This window comes from Euprymna scolopes, chromosome 28 (genome assembly GCF_053919585.1).
Source record: "Euprymna scolopes isolate OS-2025 chromosome 28, ASM5391958v1, whole genome shotgun sequence".
In the NCBI taxonomy this organism is placed as follows: Eukaryota; Metazoa; Mollusca; class Cephalopoda; order Sepiida; family Sepiolidae; genus Euprymna; species Euprymna scolopes.
In genome coordinates, this window is record NC_136509.1 from 97,706,288 (window position 1) to 97,729,425 (window position 23,138).

Sequence of the window (23,138 nt, forward strand, 5' to 3'; positions counted from 1 at the left end):
TTTTTTTTTTTTTTTTTTTTTTACAGCGTAGTATAAACATACCAACATCCCCAGGTTAAGAACGGCTTTAGGAATAAACCCCCAACGTCAAAATGCGTTCTTAACATGTGGAGGTTTGTGCTTATACTACGCTGGGTACTCTCGGAAAAAATACCAAGAAATTAACGAGGTTTGCTTCTTCTAAAGATGGCGCCGTTTTTTTTTCTTCAAATCCGCTCGGAAAACAAGGAATTTGAGAGTAAAGAAAAACTACTTGAAAACCAAAGCAAATGAGCCAGGTAGATTTAAATTAACTTATTGGCAACGGTAACGTTTCATATATCGTTGTAGTCGTTTGTTGGCTTCTCTGCCGAATTACCAGATTTTATATTAAATTGTTGGGAAGCACAGAATAGTTACAAAACACCCTCACCATGTTAAGAATGGCTTTCAAAATAACATTTCAGCGCAGTACCAAAAATACACAAGTACCGTTTGTTCTAAGATTATTCACATCTGGATTCTTCGGACTACTGCTCTCATCGTGAACATTTTCACAACCGCAGACCTTTAGATGTATTGTCGAAAAATTTAATTCCGACCCATATTTGGTCGGGATGGTCAGATGGGTAGGGTATACACGTTGCAAAGTGTCGTTTCGCGACCCAAACCCGAGAGTAGGTTAACAGCTTGAAATACGATGCATCGACTCTGGGAAGATGTTGGACTAGCTCCAAAAGAGACCAACGATCCCCGCATTCCACAGAAGCCCCCGGCCGCAGCATACTCACACCACGCCCGGACTTGGAAAGGTGCATTTATGTCGGCAACCAACTGGTAACAGATAAAATGTTCACGGAGATACGTGACGCGGTAGGTTGTTTGCAGTATCATCAATAGACGCAACAAGCTCCACCAGCAAAAAGGGAACACAGAACACGGACGACGTCGGCACCCCTCAGAACTTTCTTGAATGAAGTGGCGCGCACCAGTGATCAACCTCACTGGCTCAAGGCATGTTCAATGGTAATTGTACAGTTTAATCAAGACATTAAAAAAATGAAAATATCGAAAGTTTATATTGTACGCATCCGTTAAGCTGGGGAGCTGTTATTTTAAGTAGGTCCTGGTAAGAATGTTAGGCAGAACTGTGCATGATAGAAACTCTAGTGTAGGTTTTATAATAAAGTACTTGCTATCTGACGCAAGTCTAGCTAAGGACTAGAAAAGACCCCTTTCCCCCCACTTAGTGCCTAAGCTTTCTCGTACCCCAAATGAGGCTTTGGCAGTAGATAATGCCAAGGCCGGGGACGAAAGGCTAAATAAAACGTATCCGTTATGGAATAAAGTTCCCCGGAAAAAAAAAAAAAAAAAAAAAAAAAAAAACAATCAAATTAAGTGAAATGTTTGAGATCTTCAGTTCAAAACGGATACATACAGTATAACCTTTTTTCGATACTTTCATTTTTTTAATGTCTTGATTAACCTGTACAAGTACAAAATTATATATATCCAAGGGCCAGCGCCTCTCACCACTCCTCCCAGTAACAACGTAAAATGGCAGAGTTTCTTGACATTGTTACTTCCCTAATTTTTTCCACAGTATCTTGAATTCGAGAATCTAACTCTAGAATCTGCACAATTTCCAAGGGAACCTTTTTTAATCCGGGAGAGGGGATAGCATGTTTTCATTCCGTCAGCTATAAGTGGCTAGAAGTCCTCAGTATTCGCACTTGTATTTTGAGTGTCGTCCGCACTGAAAATGGAAAAGAGTAACTTTGCAACTGAATTTAACCAAGTATGTTATCCACTATGCCACGGGTCATAGGTTTGCAATATATGTACATTCTATATTATGACCTTTGTCTTAATTGTTCCCCAGACACAGCACCTGCCATTCTCAAACGGCCACTTATTTAATACTGACCAAGTTAAGTGCTGCTTAAGTTAGACAATCTAATGGGAAACCATGACAAACGGTTATGCTTTATATAACCGTTTAGTGTTTAATATACTTCGAGCTTTAAATTAACGCACTTCAGATCAAAACATTGTTTACTTACGGGTCATGGCGAAATAAATTTTTAAAAATTTTAAAGACTCAGAAGACGTGCTTGAACTATTTAACTTTATAAAAAAAAATCCGCTACAATTACGTTTCCCAGATACAGCGTTTAAAGATAGCGGACCCTTAAAGTCCAGCGTTTATTTCCTTTGTTTCGCATACTGAAGTGGTTGCATAACTTCCACATACAAAAAAAAAAAAAAAAAAAAGAAGCTCGATAATTCGTTAAATTCTGATTTTATTCGTAATTTTTCTACAGAGTCATTTTTCGTAAATTTTGGAACTCATAATTTCGCCAAGGCACGTAAGTACGCAACGTTTTCATCTGAAATGCGTTGGTTAAAAAAAAAAATCACTAATGTAAACAGGCACTAACAATTCTATAAACCTGCCAGTAAAATTCGCCATTTTAATTTGTACAAACATTAAAAAATTCTTACCGTCCATTGAAAACGTTCCATTCCTAATAAAGCTGCGTTTCTCGGCTCTCGACATTTCTGACGGTGGGAGGGAGTGGGCACCGAAAAAGAAACTTATATAACAAATCGATAGCAACTGCGGAAGAATCCATTTTTCTTGCTGAAAAGAGTAGGGTATAATAACAAGAATACGTTTGAAGAAACTAAATGGCACAAAAAGGCGTACAATTTCGATTCACGGCCGCATTTAAACAAGGCCGATAGCCATTAGTCGCGTGCTCTCGTGTAATGAATAAATGCGTGAATGTAGGATTGACATGAAATTCTTAAAGATAAACTAAAATGACCGGGAAATGGACTGAAATGACTTAAATAAATAAAAAGTAAATGACTTAGAATGACTTTAATTAACTTAAGGATGAATTGAATGACCTTAAGAATGACTTGAATGCTTATAAAATAACTGGAATCCTTCAAAAACAACTTGAATGATCTGGAGAATGACTTGAATGGCTTTGAGACTGACTGGTTGTAAAGTGAGTGATCATTTCACATTAAATTAATACAGAAAAGTGATCCCCCACTTTATATCACAAACTTAAGTACAGCATGTAGTAAGAACAGATGGTATTTATTTGCTCCCCCACTGAGCAAATTAGGCACAAGGCCGATTTTTAAAGTGAGGAGTGAAGGGGAAATGGGGACCAACTCCCCGGGGAGTAGGGGAGCTGGATAGTGACAATTGGTATGAAGGGTTGCCCCTACATTGACCAAGGTCTTATATGTGGGGTCGCCCCCACATATGGTCTTTGCTTGCAGTATCTGCCGGAACAGATACTACACTTTGATCGTGGCCAAAAGGCCAAGAAAAGGGTATTTATTTGCTCCCCCACCGAGCAAATTAGGCACAAGGCCGATTTTCAATGTGAGGAGTGAAGGGGAAATGAGGACCAACACCCCGGGGAGTAGGGGAGCTGGATAGTGACAATTGGTATGAAGGGTTGCCCCCTACATTGACCAAGGTCTTATATGTGGGGTTGGTATTTATTTGCTCCCCCACCGAGCAAATTAGGCACAAGACCGATTTTTAATGTGAGGAGTGAAGGGGAAATGGGGACCAACTCCCCGGGGACTAGGGGAGCTGGATAGTGACAATTGGTATGAAGGGTTTTTGGATTTATTTGTTTCTCCACTGAGCAAATTAAGCACAAGGCCGTTTTTTAATGTGGAGAGAGAGGGAGGGGGAGGGAAAAGGGGACCAGCTCCCGATGCGTTGGAAATGGGAGCTGGATAGTGACAATTGGTATGAAGGGTTGCCCCTACATTGACCAAGGTCTTATATGTGGGGTTGGCCCCACATATTGTCTTTGCTTACAGTATCTGCCGGAACAGGTACTACACTTTCATCTTAACCAAAAGGTCAAGAGAAACTTAAAAGCTAAGAACACCATCCATTAACAACAGACCTTTGATCTTAACCAAAAAGGACAAGCACAAAAGTGTTACTATAAGAACGTAAATTTATGAGGTGAATTTATTCGACACAATATGATTCAACTCAAAAAAATAAATAAAAGCTAACGTGAATTAAGATTAAAGTTAATGTGTTATTGTGGACCTTCACCCTTTTTAAAAAACCTTGTTAAACTTTGTGACATATTTACATTCTATGGAGGGCAGGAGCGAACGAACACCCAGCAATTTTATTATACCATATTTCTTCAAACTGAAACATAATTATCAAAGTATACTTACGCAAATAGATATGAAAAGTCTTTGTTAAAGTTTGTGCTATATTTCCATGGAGTATAGGCGCGAACGCAGACCCCACAATTTTATTATACCATCCCTATTTAAGTTAAAACGTACTCATCAGAGTATTCTTATGTACATTTATATCAAAACCCCTTGTAAACGTTTTTCTTTATCATTTTTTTATTTCCATACTTTGTGGGCCAGGCGCGAATGTAGACCCCACAATTTTTATGAACCACCATTCTGCCAGATCAAACATACCCACTCCTGATCCTCGATGCATCTTCTATCATTATATGTAATCAGTTTTTTTTTTTTAAATAGTCAACCATATAGGAGCCTATTCGTGACCACACACACACACACACACACACGTTCAGATTTATATTTTATATATATATATATATATATATATATATATATATATATATATATATATATATTGTGTACAGAAAGTTGTTAGTTGAGACAGATCATTGGTACCGTCGGTTTCAAGCCCGATAATAAGGCCCGTTTAAAGTATCCTTATCAAGCTCTCTTCAGCCAATATTCGAATATGGGCTGAAGAGAGCTTGATAAGGATACCTTAAACGGGCCTTATTATCGGGCTTGAAACCGACGGTACCAATGATCTGTCTCAACTAACAACTTTCTGTACACAAAATATAAATACGCTCTTACAATTTGGATTTTCCTTTTAATTGAGCACTCTGCTGGAATTCTTTTTCAAAAAAAAAAAATAATCATATATATATATATATATATATATATATATATATATATATATATATATTATTTCTAAAATGAAGATTACCGAATTCAAAAGCGCAACTTTACAAAACGAGATTTAATATATAAACGGCTATATGCTTGTCCGTTTGTCTGCCTCCAATCTTTTCAAACTGTTTCTCTTCCGAAACTGGGGCCTCAAATTATTTAATCTTTTATAAACCGTTCTTTTATGGGTTTTTAGCCGGTTAAAATAGTTTTTAAGGGGTCAAAAATGGGTAAAAATTGTAACATTTGTACATTCATCTAAGGTTATTTTTCATTTCTAATCTGTCCATATCCGTGTCACGTTGGTACAGAGGTAACGTCACCAGCTTTGAATGCTACAGTTTTGCTTTGGGTTTCGATTATAGCTGTTGGTTTCTTTAATACTCTTTTTTACTTTTGTAATCACGACTTTATAATAATATATACGAAATCTGGACAAATTAAAATATCATATTTAAGCGTATTTTACGACCGGGCAAAGACGCCCCCCCCCCGCTAGTATTTTATATATGTTTAATATGGAAGGTTACGTTGTAAACGTAAAATTTTCGTTAATATTTTAGTGTCTTTTCAAAGTTAGGAGTGCCTATACGTTGAGATAATTTAGAAATCTAATTCGATAATTTAAGGAATTTAAATTATCCACGGGTCTAAAAAATCGCAAGCAATACTTCCCTACACAATTAAAAAGATTACAGTTGATTAAAACCTAATATATAAGCCTCTCTATGTATGTCTGTCTGTCTGCATGTCTCCATATTTTCACTCTATCTCTTCCGAAACTAAAAGTTGCAGAGCGACATTAGGGGCCTCAAATAATTGGATTTTTTATGGACTTTACGTAGTTAGGCTGTTTATACATAAACATCGCTCACAAATGAAAACAATGTTACCTCGGGGCCCCTAAAGTTTCACAACAGTACAAACAGATAACTAATCATGGGCCTCGAAGTTTCAAAACAGACAGACAGCGCTTATGTATGTGACGGAATAAGAAAACTCATTAAGATGAATAAAATTACCTTTAAAGTAGTTAATAAATTTCTTGTACATCATATTAAATATGTTATGAAAAGTTTTATGATGTTTTGGTACTTCTACACGTTATCGCCGAAACTGGAGACGCCATTTTATTTCACGTACCTGTCGTTGAAATCCAAGGGAAGAATCAGTATTTTAAACTATGGCCGAAGCACAAAATAAATAACAAAATTAAATTAGATAATGGTTTTTCGGTTTCATTTAAATTAATTTGTTGTTGACCCTTCAAAGTTGATGTAATTCAAAATTCAAAAAAATGTTTCATTAAAATTATTTATTTGTTCGAAAAAAAAAAAACAATAAAAAAACTGTTTTATAAAAATTCAATGTTGCTTTCATTACAAAATTGTTTTATTAAAATTATATTTTTTTACGTAAACTGATTAGAAATTAAAAATAAACTACGATAAATGTACAACATGTATAACGATTTTTTTTTTCAATTTTGATCCCTTATAACTATTTAAACTGGCTAAAGACCCATAAAAGAACGGTCCATAAAAATCTACGTTAAGTCCATGCAAAAGTTGATGAATACTTGATTTCTTAAAGGAGCTTTTTTTTTCTTTTTTTTTAACATGGGCGTCGCCACTTATCAAGGTCGAGAGGTCACTAAAGGATAAGGGTTAAAGAGTTTTGTGAAGGAATGATAATAATAAATATATTGGTACCAGCATTTTTTTTTAAATTAAAATGAAGATTCAGGAGAGGGTGCACAGGAAGTTGCCAGGATAGCTGTTATATCTGAAATTCAGAAAAAAAAATATTTTAAATATTTACATATTTAAATATTTTACATATATGTGTGTGTATATAATATATATATATATATATATTATATAATATTTATATATATAAATATATATATATAATATTATATATATAAATATATATATATAATATTATATATATATATAATATTTATATACATATATATATATAATATATACATAATATTTATATATATATATATTGTAGTCAGCTGGAAAGTAGGAAAATGGAAGACAATTCCACAGGCGTGCAGTTCTAAGAAGGAAGCTTTGTTCATGGAATCAACGTTCAGGTTTAGGCACAGATAAAGAGTGGGGAGAATTATTGATAGTGTTTTCAGCTAGACCAGTGTTTCTTGTGAAAGTTTGGCGAGGGGGGACCATAGATTGAAGCTCAGTCGTGCACTTACCATAAAAATAGCGATAGCAGAGAAAAACTTGCAACATCTCTTCTGTGAGATAGAGGTTGCAGCGAAGAGAAAAGAACATCTACCACAAGGCTACGAAGTCTATTCTGAACACTATCAAGGCAGGACAAGTCTTTTCTAGCAGCTCCTGCCCAGATGTGGCAACGGTATTCCATCCTTGGACGTATCTGGCTCTTATATAGATAGAGAATTGCATCAGTAGTGAGATATCTACTGGATCGATAGAAGGATCCGACCATTTTTCCAGGGGCCTTTGCAACAGATTTAAGATCAGGAGTAAAGGTCAAGTCCAGAAGCTTGTCAAAACTTGAGGCCTCCCCAAGACGAGAGCCATTCATTTTAATTGATGCTAGATGGGGTCAGAACGTTGATGATGTAAAGATGATAAATATAATGTTTTTCATATATATATATATATATATATATATATAGAGAGAGAGAGAGAGTAAGATGATTGATAATTTAGGTCTAAGACATATATGTCTATCGAGCTTATTATATATCTACATTACAACGAGCACTGTTTTCTTTTATTTATTTTAATTGTATTAATGAATGCACTAATACATTAAAATATACTTTGGTCTTTAGACGCTTGTTCTAATCCCCTAAGTGTGTGTATATATATATATATATATATATATATATATATATATATATATATATATATATTAAAAAGTACTATAGTAGATATGTGACGATTCGAACTCGTTATTACCGATTTCATTCGCCATGGCTGTAACCATTAAACTAATCATACACAAATCATTCGCCCCCCCCTCTACTTCGAATACAAAGAGTAAAATGAAAAACATTCAAAGGCTAAAACTATGAAAATAATTTTACACACGAAATATCCTCGTCATAAAAGATGATACTGCCAGCGGCGGAAACGATATTCGAAGTAATTACATGACGTCGGAATTGTTGCAGCTGACAGTCTAAAAACGAAATTAATGGACACGACTTTATTTTTCGTTCGGCCGTTACCATAATATGATGATGGCGATCGATGGTGAAAGAGAAATATCCATCTATTTAATACCGCCATACAGGTTAAGGTCATGAAACGCCGGTGACAAAAAAAATGTAAAGCTGTAATGAAAAAAGAAAGATATTCATAAATAACTTCCTGATAAAATTGTGTCCGAGATGGGTATATTTGTTGATGGCACTTGCTCTATAATATACACTAGGGAAAAACGTATGTACACATATCAAATACAATGGCAGAACCCTTAGCAAACGACATTTATTATGGTATAGAAAATGGATGATAACATTTAATGCTACTAAGACTAAGCTTCTTTCCTTTCACGATTAGAAAACTTTTTCAACCACCGATTTCATGAGAAATATAACCCTACACATGAGCTTATCGTTCAGACTCCTTCGTTTAAGATTCAAATGCAACATGGATATACTGAAGGCATTGCCAAGGCTGTTGCAAAGAAGGTGGGCCCCTCCTACCATGCTTGAAAGCCATTCACACTTGAAAGCATCTTACATCTTTACTAAACCATGCAGTATTGCTGTCATATCTAGGCTATTGCATCTACCGCTAGTTTCTCCACCCTCCCTCCCATCAGCGCAATGTTTCACTCCTATGTATTATAAGTATTTATTTAATGGAATGTGCTCTGTCGTAGGCGTAGCAATCCTTATCCATATAATCCTACTTCGCATTGAATATGCAATTTACCCCGTTTATCTAGCCATCTTTTTATGCTTCCTTTTATATATCGTCACCACCCGCCCCATATCATATTATCCCCCTTTACTCCTTATAGCCCCTAGCCTATCGCAAGTTCCCAGCTAAAACTCACCTATATTAGTTTAACACCCCCAGACGCCCCGCTCACTTCTCGTCCATCACGCTCCTATATACCAAATACATTAATAGCCTTCCAGTTATCCCCGCAGCTATATATGCCGCATTGAGTTGTTTGCAACTTAGATCCCCTAGCCTCTTTTTTGATGAGAAACATTAGACTCTGAAATACCTAGGTATAAAAAGCATGTAACACCTCCCCCAGTTTTTTTTGTTTTTTTTACACAGTGATCACCACTTATCAAGGCCCGGAAGCCACTCAGGGATAAGGGTTATTGCAAGTACATTACGTTAGTGAGGAGATTTGCTGAAATGTTTACTTAAGGGGGCGGTTCATTAGGAATTTGTTAACATTGGACTTGAAGACAACCAAGTTGTAGTCCGGAGGGAAGCAGGCAGACGGAACAGAGTTCCACAGGCGTGCAGTTCTAAGAAAGAAGCTTTGTTCATGGAATCCGCGTTTTGATTTAGGCACAGATATAGAGTGGGGGAAATTTTTCACAGTGGATTCAGCTAGACGGGTGTTTTTCGTGAAAGATTGGCGAGGGAGGACCAGAGATTGGAGTTCAGACGAGCATCTGCCATGAAAATAACGATAAATCAAGGACAGGCTCGCAACGTCTCTTCTGTGGGAGAGAGGTTGCAGGGTAGAGAAAAGGGCATCCCCCACTAAGCCACGAAGTCTATTTTGTACTCTGTCAAGGCAGGATAGGCTGTTTTTAGCAGCTCCTGCCCAGATGTGGCAACGGTATTCCATCCTCGGACGTACCTGGCTTTTATATAGATAGAGAATTGCATCAGTAGTGAGATATCTTCTGGAGCGGTAGAAGGATCCCACCATCTTTCGAGCGACCTTGGCAACAGAGTTGATGTACGTGTTCCATTTCAGAATTGTGCTTCTTTATTGTATACGACAAATAATATATATATACCAACATATCACTTTTTGTTGTCTACAATTTCTCTAGCCGCACTGATGAGTTGTGAAACAGCGAAACAGTACTGTATGTGGATGACTATCTATCTATCTCTCTATCTATCTATATATATATATATATATATATATATATATATATATATATATATCATGGACATTCACGTCGATACGCCGTATGAGGTTCCGACATCCCGCATTCATTTGGGTTTTTTACCTCTGATGACTTTTCAGTCCAGCAAGAGATCTGCAAACAAGGTCGCATATAGAACATGATTATTGGCAGCTGCTGATAGTGGTTCGCTGCCAATCGTTTTGCTTTTTCTCTGTTTTCTCTCAACTTATGCTACCATATCGAATTTTTCGGATTCCTTCAAAACAAAACGATCTCCTTTCCTTACGATCACTCGCTTCTTTTTCAAGACTCCCATATGGTATGTTTACTGCAGACAGATCACTTTTTAACATGTCCTTGTACTCAAGCCAAGCCCGCCCAACATTTCTTTTCCCATCTGCCAGCTGACTGAAAATCGCAAGTTTTGATATTCTGTTAGCAGGCATCCTCAAGACGTGACCACGGCAACTGTGACTGGATGAGGAATGGTTCGATGCCAGATATTTTGCATTTGAATAATTCAGCATTTGAAACCTTGTCGCGGAGGGTAAGGCCCCAAATCAAGAGTAGACAACTTTTATGGAATACATCTAACTGATGAATGTGGTGTCTGTACGGAGTCCATGACTCAGAGCCGCAAAGAAGTAAAGAGAAAACGACAGAACTATAAACAAGAATTTTTGTGTTCAGTTGGATATCCCTTTCATCCCACAAGCGATGACGAAGGATTCCAAAGGCACAGGTTGCCTTAGCAATCCTGTGAACAATTTCATAGTCAAGGAATCTACTATGATTTACTTTGCTGCCGAGGTAGGGAAACGACTTAATATCAAGACCATTTACTTTCAGTTTACGCTTGGGTAATCTATACTCAGATGGATTTTGTCTTACGTCTCCAATTTGCTTTGTGGGAGGCTGATGTACTACCTCATACTTTTTTATGCTTATTGTCAGTCCAAAGGCTGTAAATGCAGCTGAAAAGCGATCGAGAAGAGACTGCGCTTCCTCGAATGGTTTTGCCACCAGAGCAGTATCGTCGGCAAAAAGCAAATAACTTCGGTTCAGAGAAGAGTTTTGGCTTTGAACCGTTGGTGGTGTAACAATCCACGAAATGACGGAAATTTAAACTTGACACCAGTGTCAATGTCACTAAATGCATGTTTCAGCATAAGTTGGTTGTTTTTCTTTTACGGCATATCAACCATTTTCAGGTTATTTAATGCCGAATCCAAAGATTTTGAAGAAAATTTTTTTAATAGAATATATTTGTTGTTTTCAAGTCGGATTCTATTCAACCCATAGTTGGGACCCTAACAAATACTACCACTCGGGTCAGAGTGTACCTGGGAGTAATGGCAATTAAAGGGTGGCTCCACACTCCTCAAGGCCCGCAAGCTGGGGCCTCACCACTGGATATAGTTTAAGGTCATATCCAGGATCTTCAGCATAAGCGAGAAGAAAGGTGCAAAGAGGACTAGTGCCATTACGCACCACTGTCTGTAACACTAAAGGCTTCGAACATCATGCCATCAGAAACAACATTAGCCCTCATTCCCCCCATGAAAAGAAATAATCACGTTCAGTATGCTCTCTAGGATACCAAGCTTTCTCAAGATCTGTCAAAGAGCGCCACGATTCACAGTATCGGCCTTCGTCAGGCCAACAAACACCATATACAATTCTTGATTCGCTCCCGAACCTTTACTGGCATTGATGGAGTGAAAATATCATGCCAGTGGTGGCGGGACCTGGCCAAAAACCGCACTGGGACTCAGGATATGCCTCATCAATGAGATGCCTGATGATTCGTTTAAGAATGAGTCCAGCCAGAATCATTCTAGCAATCGAAAGCAGGGATATCTGACGATGGTTGTCATAAACGTTCTCGACTCCCTTATTCTTGTAGAGGTGTTTGATGCAGGCGTCTTTGTAGTCCTGACTTGCCTGCCATATTTTCATAAAAGGAACATGAAGTTTTTTACTAAAGTGTGTCCACCATATTTATACACCGCACACACACACACACACATATATATATATATATAAGCAGTCCGCCTGGTGTTACCCGGTCGTAAAATACGCTTATATATTATAATTTGATTCATGGAAATTTCGTATTTATTATTATACGGCCAATTCCCTGTTCATTATTATATATAGTAACAACTTCAAATGTTTAAAAAATTACTTGGGTGCCATCCGATAGAATCGAAACCAAAGGTTGCAAGTTTGTAGACCGAAACTTATTGTAGCTGAAGGCTCATTACTTTTGAAATCACGACTATAATAATAATAATATGTACGAAATATGGATGCATTAAAATATCATATTATATATGTATGTGTGTGTGTGTGTATGTGTGTGTGTGTGTGTGACTTTGTGTATGTGCGATATGGTCTCTACTGAACTCCTCTCTCATTGTCGGTCTACAGACTTGAAATACACACACACACACACACACACATACGCACACATACACGCACACACACACACACACACATATATATATATATATATATATATATATATATATACTAGCAAAATTACCCGTTGTTGACTGGGTTCAAAAACAGCCTACAGAAAATGGACTCTGATTTATGAAAGTATGATAGGTTATGAAAAGGAAGGGTTGTAAAGAGATAGCTTCGAATTTGGGGGTATCAAAACCTAAGCAAAATATGATGAAAGTAAAAATAAAATAGATAAACCCCATAATTTATTATACCATACCTGTTCACACTGAAACACTTATCACAATATTCTGTGGATCTATATTAAAAAAACCTTGTTAGATTTTGTGATATATTTCCATTCTATGGAGGTCAGGACCGAACGAACCCCAATAATTTTATTATACCATATTTCTTCAAACTGAAACACAATTATCAAAGTATACTTACGCAGATAGATATGAAAAGTCTTTATTAAAGTGTGTGCCTATTTCCATTCTATGGAGGTCAGGCGCGTACGCAGACCCCACAATTTTATTATACCATCCCTATTTAAGGTAAAACATACTTATCAAAGTATTATTATGTACATCTATATCAAAAACACTTGTAAACGTTTTTTTTTAATTTTTTAATTTTTTATTTTCATACTTTGTGAACCAGGCGCGTACGCAGACCCCACAATTTTAATGAATCATCATTATGCCAGATCAAACATACCCATTCCTGTGTCTCGATACATCTTCTATCATTATATGTGATCAGTTTTTTATAATAGTCAACCATATAGGAGCCTATTCGTGACCAGACACACACACAGACGTTCAGCATTATATATATATATATATATATATATATATATATATATATATATATATATATATATATACTTCAACATAACTGTATATATATACTAGCAATTCCACCCGGCTTTTCTCGGGTCCTATGTACTGTTCATAAGGTCATATGCATATGCGTATATTAAAATGTTTGAATATGTAAAGTAATGCCTTTCTGTATAATAGTCTTCCTTAACTACAATAGAGAAACGACAGACAGGCATTTTTACTTTTATAGATAGATAGATAGATAGATAGATAGATAGATTGATGTAATATATAGTAATGGTTGAAAAAAAAAATTTTAAAAAGACTCATGCGCCACCACAGAGAATCGAAACCAAAACGTTCATCTTACAATTTATTTTGCCTCTGCCGTCAATGACTGGGCTATGAAAACATGTTCACTGCGAGGCTAAAAATTAAAACATGAACTAATTGCAACTACGTTATGCATTCGTAGTGCCGGCGTTCGACCTTCACCTGGCAAATTTCATTTTATTTTCATTTTCCCATTTTTGCATCAATTTTTCCGGGCTTAAACCCAAATATAAAGTTTTGCATGGATTCAAATACCTTATATATGTAGTTTTTTTTTTAATTTTAAATTTTTTATTTCCATACTTTGTGGACCAGGCACATACGCAGACCCCACAATTTTAATGAATCATCATTATGCCAGATCAAACATACCCTTTCCTGTGTCTCGATACATCTTCTATCATTATATGTGATCAGTTTTTTATAATTGTCAACCATATAGGAGCCTATTCGTGACCAGACACACACACACAGACGTTCAGCTTTATATTATATATATATATATATATATAGTCATCGACATACAGTCCTGTTTCGTTGCATCACAACTCATCAGTGCCGCTAGATTAGCCAAGAATCGAATCTAGACAGTCGGAAGATCTCCCACTCAACCACAGAAGCGATGCCCACAAATAACCTGTCCGAATGTCTATTTTAACAAACATCCGTCCACCACTTTTACAGTGCTCAAACCGCCTGTTTGTAAACTAATATATATATATATATATATATATATATATATATATATATATTTGTAGTCATCGACATACAGTCTTGTTTCGTTGTATCACAACTCATCAGTGCCGCTAGACTAGCACCTCTCCTAAGCCGAGGATTGAACCTAGAACCATCGCGTTGACAGTCAGCAGTTCTACCGATCCATCCACGGCAGCGGTGCCCGTAAATTATCTCGCCAAATGTCTATTTAAACAAACACTTGTCCACCACTTTACAGTGCTTTAACTGCTTGTTTATAAACAAAGAGCGAGCGTCGCATTTTTCAGCCTATTAAGTAGCGTGTGAGATTACTTACGACAGTACTCTACCCAAAGAGAGGGGCCTTATATATATATATATATATATATATATATATATATATATATATATATATATATATATGAGAGAGAAAGAGAGAGAGAGAGAAGGAGAGAGAGATATCGGTGCTTGAAGGTTTTCATTCTAAATGATACGGAATCATGCACAATGTAGAAACTATGCATGAATAGGCTTAAGCGTAAAAGTTAAATGAGACCAATCATCCAACCATGAATATGAATAATTAATTAATGAAAGTTTATTTTCAAAACAATATACAATTAGTCAATTTTTGTAAAGTAGCACGCACATCAATTACTCAGTTAAGTTTGTTTTAATGTTTTTTCAGTAGAAAATGCTTTTAATATCAATGTCAGTGCAACAAAACCCCTTAATTTGATCTCTTATATTATATATATATATATATATATATATATATATATTTAAGCCACTTAGTGTGTGTGCATGTGTGAGTTAGTACCTGGGGGCACGTTTAACTCACGGAGGGAGGTACACCCCCGAATCAAAACGGAAAGCAATTGAGTACTACCGTCTTTACTCGTGTTCCCGATATTACCATGGTTCTCAAATTTAGAGCAGGGCCACTGCATGCATGCTGGATTTGCAGGTGGCTTTCAGAAAGAGATGCATTCGATGAGATGCATTCGATGAGATGCAATACTTTCCATTATTGTCTATTAGAATGCATAATTTGACCCAGAATATGTAAGAGGATATCGATCAAAGGAAATATTAAGCAATAGATAATGGGAAATGTTGAGCATACCAGAATAAAGGAATGTATAAATCGATGCAAACAAAAATTGAGATGGTCAGTCACAGAGGCTGAGGAGAAGCTGAAACATTCTTTAATATGAAGCATCATCACCACCCCCACGCGCCTTCACTAATATCAGTCACCCGTCACAACTAAATCCAAAAATATATTTTAAAAAATCCGTCGGTGTTAAATAAACAAAATATCATTTTGTAGATCAGCTGTGTTGTGTTTTATTTTCTGTCAATGTGTATACATCACAAACCAGTAAAAAAAAAGTGAATTTAGCAATTATAAACTGAAAAGCACATTGGAACGAGTGGCTGCAGCAAATATATAACAAAGGGACCTAAAATGTTGCAAAAATGTTGTGTTTGGTGAATCCATTTCACCAGTTTTGAGACTAGTATTCTACTAGACAATTACTAGTATTCTACTACTTTATAACAGTCGATTCCAAGTAGCCTTGGGTGGTCAGATAAGGTTATTTTGAAACCATGGCGGAATTTTTCGCTCCCTGAGTGCTTTATTTCTTTTGGTTTTTTATCTTTACTCGAAACAAAAATAAATATGATATTGTAATCACCAACGAAAATGGTTATTTTTGTCTTTTATAGTTCATGATATGTTTCTTCGAAAGTTGGAATCTTCGATATTGTTCTTTTTTTATTTTCTTTGTTTGTTTTCGCCGTCTCATCAAAATAGTTTCCGTTTCGCAATATTTATTTATTTATTTTTTGTTTTATTTCATAAATATTTCGTTTCGTCTTTCCGAGTTAATAACACAGACGGTTCATGCAGCTTTTTTTCTACTGTCCGTTCTTTTTTTTTTTTTTTTTTTGATAATTTTTATAATTTGATCTTCTTCTAAAATAACACGTTCATCCGTTATATACAGCCATCTTTGACACGTGACCAACTTATTTTGGAACCCTGACTACGAAAGACACGTCATTTGCTAATAAATTGAATAGCAGAATATCATTAAGTTGGAAGGAGCAAATTAAGATCAAGAGTCGATTACCATTATCTATATTCATCTTTTTGTACGGCATAACCACATTGACATACCGGTTCCCGTTAAATTACTAAAGTTAAGCAACGTTGAACTTGGTTAGTACTAAAATGGGTGACCATATGGGAATTCTAAGTGTTGTATGTGCTCTCCGCTTATCTCGACATTATTTCCGGTCGTCATGAACTACCCCTTGCTACTAGGACCCAAACAGTGCCAATTCAGGAGAACTGTGGTTAGAGATTGCACAGCTGTTGCTTCACAATTACACGCGCAGCTCTCCTTACAGAGGGTATCCATTGTCTCTTGAGACTGAACAAAGGCATCGATATTCATAATCAACTATCATTTATAGATGATTTTTTGAAAATCGCTCCAGACAAGGCGTGAAACCACTTGATAGAAGGAACTAACAAGAACAAAAGGAAGGAGGAGGCGGTTCTTGGAAAGTTGTATTACAATGAGCTATCGAAACAACAAGTTGATGGAGACCACTAAACTAACGAGTCAAACAAGCTGGAACAAAGGAAGCAGGGAATAGATGAGACATTTCTGATAAACACAGGCCATAAAATTATTTATAAAATGTCAAGAAAATTGGGTACTGGTGGATATTGTGAACCAGACGTATTTTAGCGTTCGCTCGGCTTTGGCCAGAACGTAACATCAATAGCCGGATTATGCTGAGCAACAACTCGGGTTAAGCTGCTGTCTGACGTAACACGCTGATCAGCCAATAAAAACGCGGCGCGCTGAATTACAACGAGGCGGTGGCACGCGTGCGCCTGGTAGACAACTTTGAGATAAATATTGAAAGAGAAAAATCACCAGTTGTTACGTGTAAATCCTGGACACTACTAACACAGGGTGACCTAAAAAAAAAACGGGCCCCGTGTACACTTTATGTGATATCTCCATTATTTATTCACTGATTGCCCTTATTTTACAGGACATGGCAGAATCAACGACCGTGAGTACACCAAAACCCCAGTGGGAGCTGGGACAAAGAATACACTCTGTTAAATTTTACTACAAGACAGGCTCGTTTAAGAAAACCCAGGACAGTTTCATGCGTCAGTTCGAATGTGAAAAGGCTCCATCCAAAAGCAGAATTCAGAACTGGGTGGACCACTTCGAGAAGTATGTGACCGTCGAGAACCTCAACGCTGCCAGAGAGAACCGTTCAAGCCACTCGGGATGTCCCAAGAAGCGAACAGCCGAGCTGGTCGAAAGAGTGAGAGTCTCTCAAGTAGAGTCCGAAACGCTCTGTGCGTAAGCGAAGTCAGCCCCTCGGTATGTCCCGTGAGACTTGCAGGAGAGTGCTGGTGAACGATATAAGGGCTGCAGACCCTTACAGCCTCAGAAAAGAAGCAAAGGAGGGCTATGGCAATCAAGATGCTCGAGAAGATCGAGGAGACACCAAGTTTCCTTAACCGCCTTTGGACCTCAGATGAAGCCCATTTCCATCTTGATGGAAAGGCGAACTCCAAAACAAATGTCTTCTGGGGGGTCCTCCAGACCCAATGAAGTAGCCGCCAAGCACCTGCACTCTCCTAAGTGCACGGTGTGGGCTGCAATCTCGGCAAGAGGCATCATCGGACCAATCTTCATCGAAGAATCCGGCGTAGCAGTGACAGTCACCAAGGAGCGGTATGTGGAGGTCCTCAAAACCTTCATGAGTGAGCTCCAGACCATCTACCCGTCGCTCATGAGCAATTTCTGGTTCCAGCAGGACGAAGCAAGTTCTCACACCTCAAACCTGTCCCGAGATTTGCTGAAAGAGAACTTCGGAGGCCGAGTGATAAGTCTCAAGACTGATTTTGAGTGGCCACCCCATAGCTCGGACCTAAGCTTTTGATGCGATGTTTTGAATATAATAAACTAGTTATGACCAAAGTTTCATTTCATTCGGACAAAACACTAAGAAACGGGGCCTAATTAGAGTTGGGGCCGTTTTTTTTTGGGGGGGGGGATCACCCTGTATAATGAATTTTTAAAACCTTTTCCAATTTGTAAAAAAATATTTTTTTTACAAAAAAAAAAATACTTAAAAAAACACTTGGAAAAAATTTTGTTTCCAGTTTCTCCTGAGAAAACAAACTTTAAAACATAAAAAAATGGAAAATATATTTGAAAAACCTTTTTTAAAACATGTCCGTAAAATTATTTGAACCCCTCCAATTAATTTTTGCTTTCTCTAACCTTTTCTTGACAGTTATAATTTTTAGAGAAAAATGAAAAATAAAACACTAAATTAGGGTAATTTGTTTTTTGTTTTTGATTTTTAAATTTTACATTTATTCATTTTGTTATTTTCTTTTACGTAGTGTTGCTATGATTTTATCAGCGACGCTCGGCATAATTCGGCTGTTGGCGTCATGTTCCGGCAAAAGCCGAGCGAACGCTGAGAGACGTCTGTTGCACAATATGCAATAGATTCCGACTTTAAATTTTTACATAAGAATACACTTTTAGATCTTAGGTCGACTTTTTATACATAAGACACGTGCATATCACAAACACACACATTGAATTTTCTATATACGTGTGTATGTTTTAGCTTTGATAAGTGGCAAAAAATAAAGTTGCTGACAAAAAATGGTACCTCTTGATGGATTTTATTGAAATCCAAAAATGTTTGGAACAGCTTCATTACATTAGAGTCCTATCCCAACCTGGAACGGACGAGTAGAGGATTGGGCGAGGATCAGATTAAGTAAAACCTGGAAAGCTAACAGTTGTCTTTACTTTTAGTAGATGGCTGCTCGCCCAAACTGACACAATTTCAAATCAGAAATCTCAAAGTCTTAAAGTCTAAAAGTAAAAATTGAATATTAATTTAAATCCATGCGAAAAACTTGTGCTTGATAATAATATCGCACAGTAGACTTGAGAATCGAATTAAAAGTAAAACATAAATATCACAAACGAACACATAGAGTTGTAATCTTGGTTGAAGTGAGTGTTCCTAATGATGGCGGTCTGAACAGAGCTGAAAGAGAGAAACAGACCAAATACCAAGTCTCATGTATGATATGAAAAGAAACTGGAATCTTAGAGAGATATCAATCATACCAGTTATTATAGGTTCCACAGGGATTATGATGAAGAACCTGAAGTCCTACCTAACTAATATTCCTGGTGAACCAAGTGCAAAAGAGATCCAGACAATTGCACTAAAGGGAACAACGAGGATACTAAAAAGAGCTCCCGGTTGGTTTCAATAAAAAGCAGGACAATGTTGGCAGCTGGTTTGGCTGCCCCATACTTAGTGTTATAATCTTCAAAGGAAGGAAATTTTAAAAAACACACACACAATATTATTGGTATGAATAACTCTTATTATAATTATTTATTTAAAAATTCATGCACTGACGCACTAGATATAATTATAGTTTTTTTTTATTCTTTTAAAAATGCAATAAAAACATTATTTTTTATGGCTCCTAGACTGTTTGGCTAAGGTGCACGCTGTATACGGCACAATCACGTTGACACGCTGATCACCGAAGTTAAGCAACGTTGCGCCTGGCCAGTATCAGATGGGTGACCATTTGGGAATGCGAGGCGCTCTAGGCACCGTGAGGTAAAAAAAATACCAGATTGGGAAATTAGCGCGGTCTATCCTTCTCTCGAGGATAGATGCCGTAGTAGGCAACCCATCTAGTGATGGCGTCACGATAAAAAAAAATACCCTGTACTGTGCCGAATAAATTCACCTTATAAATTCACGTTCTTATTAAAGTGAAAGCCAAAAACGACATATATAAATATTCCTTACGTTGACGGAACTCTCTTAAATTGTTAACACATAATGCTCAGGCGCCCCCCCCCATCAAATTGAAAATGGGGCTCTCCATTTCAAAGTCGCTGCCATTTTAATTTTTTTAAACCGGTTCGTGAATTAAAAATTTTTTTTTTTTTTTTACGAATTACTTAAAAATACAAACCAATGAACTTTTTACCATAAAAGTAACTTTTATTGACTATGGTAATATTTATTTCTTGTATATTTATATTATTATATATATATATATATCATTTTGTTGGTAACTCTTGGCTACGAATGGAAACAAAGTTGATATAAAAAATATATTTTCGCGAAAATTATCTTTACTTTCATAATAGTTTGCTTAGGTAAAATTTTTGAGTATCAAAACCTATCTCTTTATAACCCCCTCTGTTTTTGAACCCAGTAAACGACGGATACTTCTGCTAGTATATATATATATATATATATATATATATATATATATATATATATATATATATAGAGAGAGAGAGAGAGAGAGAGAGAGAGATGGAGAGATGTTATTGTTTTTGCGATACGTTTTGAATGAATTTCATTATTTACGAAAGTGCATTTTTACCTAAATGCCAGTTGGGAATAATTTTCCCTTTAACCAATTTGGTAACCTCATGTGGGGAGCGGCATATATATTGCTTTTAAAAATATAATTATCCACTGACACGTGTTTCGTCTTTTAAGACTCATGAGAATGGCTGAGATTCGAAATCGGGACCCCATATATATATATATATATATATATATATATATATATATATATATATAGAGAGAGACAGAGAGAGAGAGAGAGATAGAGAGAGATAGAGAGAGAGAGAGAGAGACAAAGACAGACAGACAGACAGACAGACAGAGCCAGAGACAGATAGAGAGAGATAAATATATATATATATATATATATCTGTGTCTGTGTCTGTGTGTCTGTGAATGTGTGTGTGTGTGCGCACGCGCGTTCAAAAGATAGATGTCGTTCAATATGACAAAAAGCTTTATATAGTTGTGTACTCACGTGTATATCTGCGGCTTCACTTCCTGTCACTCAATTTTATTAAAGTTACATTTAAAAAATGTCTTGGCACTTTCTCGATAAAAGTAAAAATTCTGATGAAAAATATTTGAAAACATCTGATTTTTTTTTCATTATTTATTTCATTTTTTACTAATAGATTTTCTTATGTCTACTTTTTGATATTCCACATATATTTTGTACAAATGAAGAACGCGCGGACAACATCAAAGCGGAAATGATTTTTCACGTATAAAGACTTTAGCATTCTTTCGCCAAAAAAAAAACATGTATCCTTCCGCCAAATAAAAAGAAATGTATCTTTCCGCCCCCCCCCCCCCAAAAAAAAGAACTTGTTTCAAACACAGATGTGACTGAATTTATTACCACCAATTTTTTTTTTTTTTCTTTTTGTCAGATGTCAAATTAGATAACAATTTCTGGAAGCGAAACGAGCGGAAGTAAGAAAATGAGATCAATAACCGAACAAAATTGTGGTTAAAAATACTCAATAAGAAAAGGAAATATTACAAAAAAAATCTTTTTGAAATAGAATGGAATATTTTACAAAGGAAGAAAGAAGAGATGTTGCGAGTTTGTCTCTGCTTTATCGTTATTTTCATGGAAAGTGTTCGACTGAGCTTCAATCTATGGTCCCCTCCTCGCCAAACTTTCACAAGAAACACTCAACTAGCTGAAAACACTATCAATAATTCCCCCCACTCTTTATCTGTGCCTAAACCTAAACATAGATTCCATGATCAAAGCTTCTTTCTTAGAACTGCACGCCTGTGGAATTGTCTTCCGTTTTCCTGCTTTCCAGCTGTCTATAATATGGTTGTCTTCAAGTCCAACGTGAACAAGTTTCTGATGAGCCGTTCCACTTAAGTTAACAAATTTACCGAACTTCCATTACTATCGATTACTATATTGTCCTTTTGACTACTCTACACTCTTTAACCCTTATCCTTGAGTGGCCTATCGGTCTTGATAAATGGGGACGCCTATGTAAAAAAAAAAGAAACTGAATTGGTTAACTGAAAACCTGAGAGTGCCAAGTTCGAAACTGGTTCGTTCCACTGAAAACTTTATGAATCCAAAACTTAACCTTGTGTCTTACCTTCCCAAAAAGAAGAAAATAAAATATTATCAGTTGTAGTCTTACAAATAAGGGACATGTGTGTGTTTGTGTGTAAAATTGACGTCATCTATTTGTCTGTCTGATGAACAGCCTCCACCAAACTCATTTGCCAAGTTTTCGTCTACAGACGTAAAACTTGATATATCATAGATTTATACGTGTCGAAAGAATAAGCCGGTAAAATGGGTTGCTAAAGGGTCCATGTGTAATCATTTCTTATTCATCTGATGATAGCTCAATCGGTAACGAATAAGGTTGGGGCGCTAAATGTTTTAGTTTCGATTATAGTTGATAAGTCATATTTTATTAGATTTGAAATCACTAATATATTGGGTACAATATAATGATTAATAGAAAATTGACTCGATAAGACATCTGTATGAATTAAATTATCATGTATATATATATATATATATATATATATATATATATATATATATATATATACAGTGGAACGATTAATTTGTCGCCCTAAAGAAAACAACACTCTTTATTTTTAAACTTTTATTGACAATATTAATTCAGATAACTTGATTATGTATTAGAGCTGACATCTATTCAATGTAGCCGCCTTCAGCCTCAATCAACGCCTCAATACGGGTCCGGGACTAGGAGCATGCTTTTTCACAAGCG

At 36.3% G+C, this 23,138-nt stretch overlaps 2 protein-coding genes across 5 annotated transcripts in view; one reads left to right on the top strand and one right to left on the bottom strand.

Annotated features, from left to right (window-relative positions):
• The window catches only part of LOC145249748 (putative amine oxidase [copper-containing]), a 46,708-nt gene extending 44,090 nt beyond the window's left edge, over positions 1–2,618 (bottom strand). Inside the window, exon 1 of the mRNA XM_080111662.1 lies at positions 2,485–2,618. Coding sequence (XP_079967788.1) covers positions 2,485–2,539 — 55 coding nt within the window. The 5' untranslated portion in view covers positions 2,540–2,618. The remainder of the gene's footprint in view (positions 1–2,484) is intronic.
• The window catches only part of LOC145249747 (putative amine oxidase [copper-containing]), an 845,813-nt gene that overhangs the window by 750,901 nt on the left and 71,774 nt on the right, over positions 1–23,138 (top strand). The gene's annotated exons all lie outside the window — the stretch shown is intronic.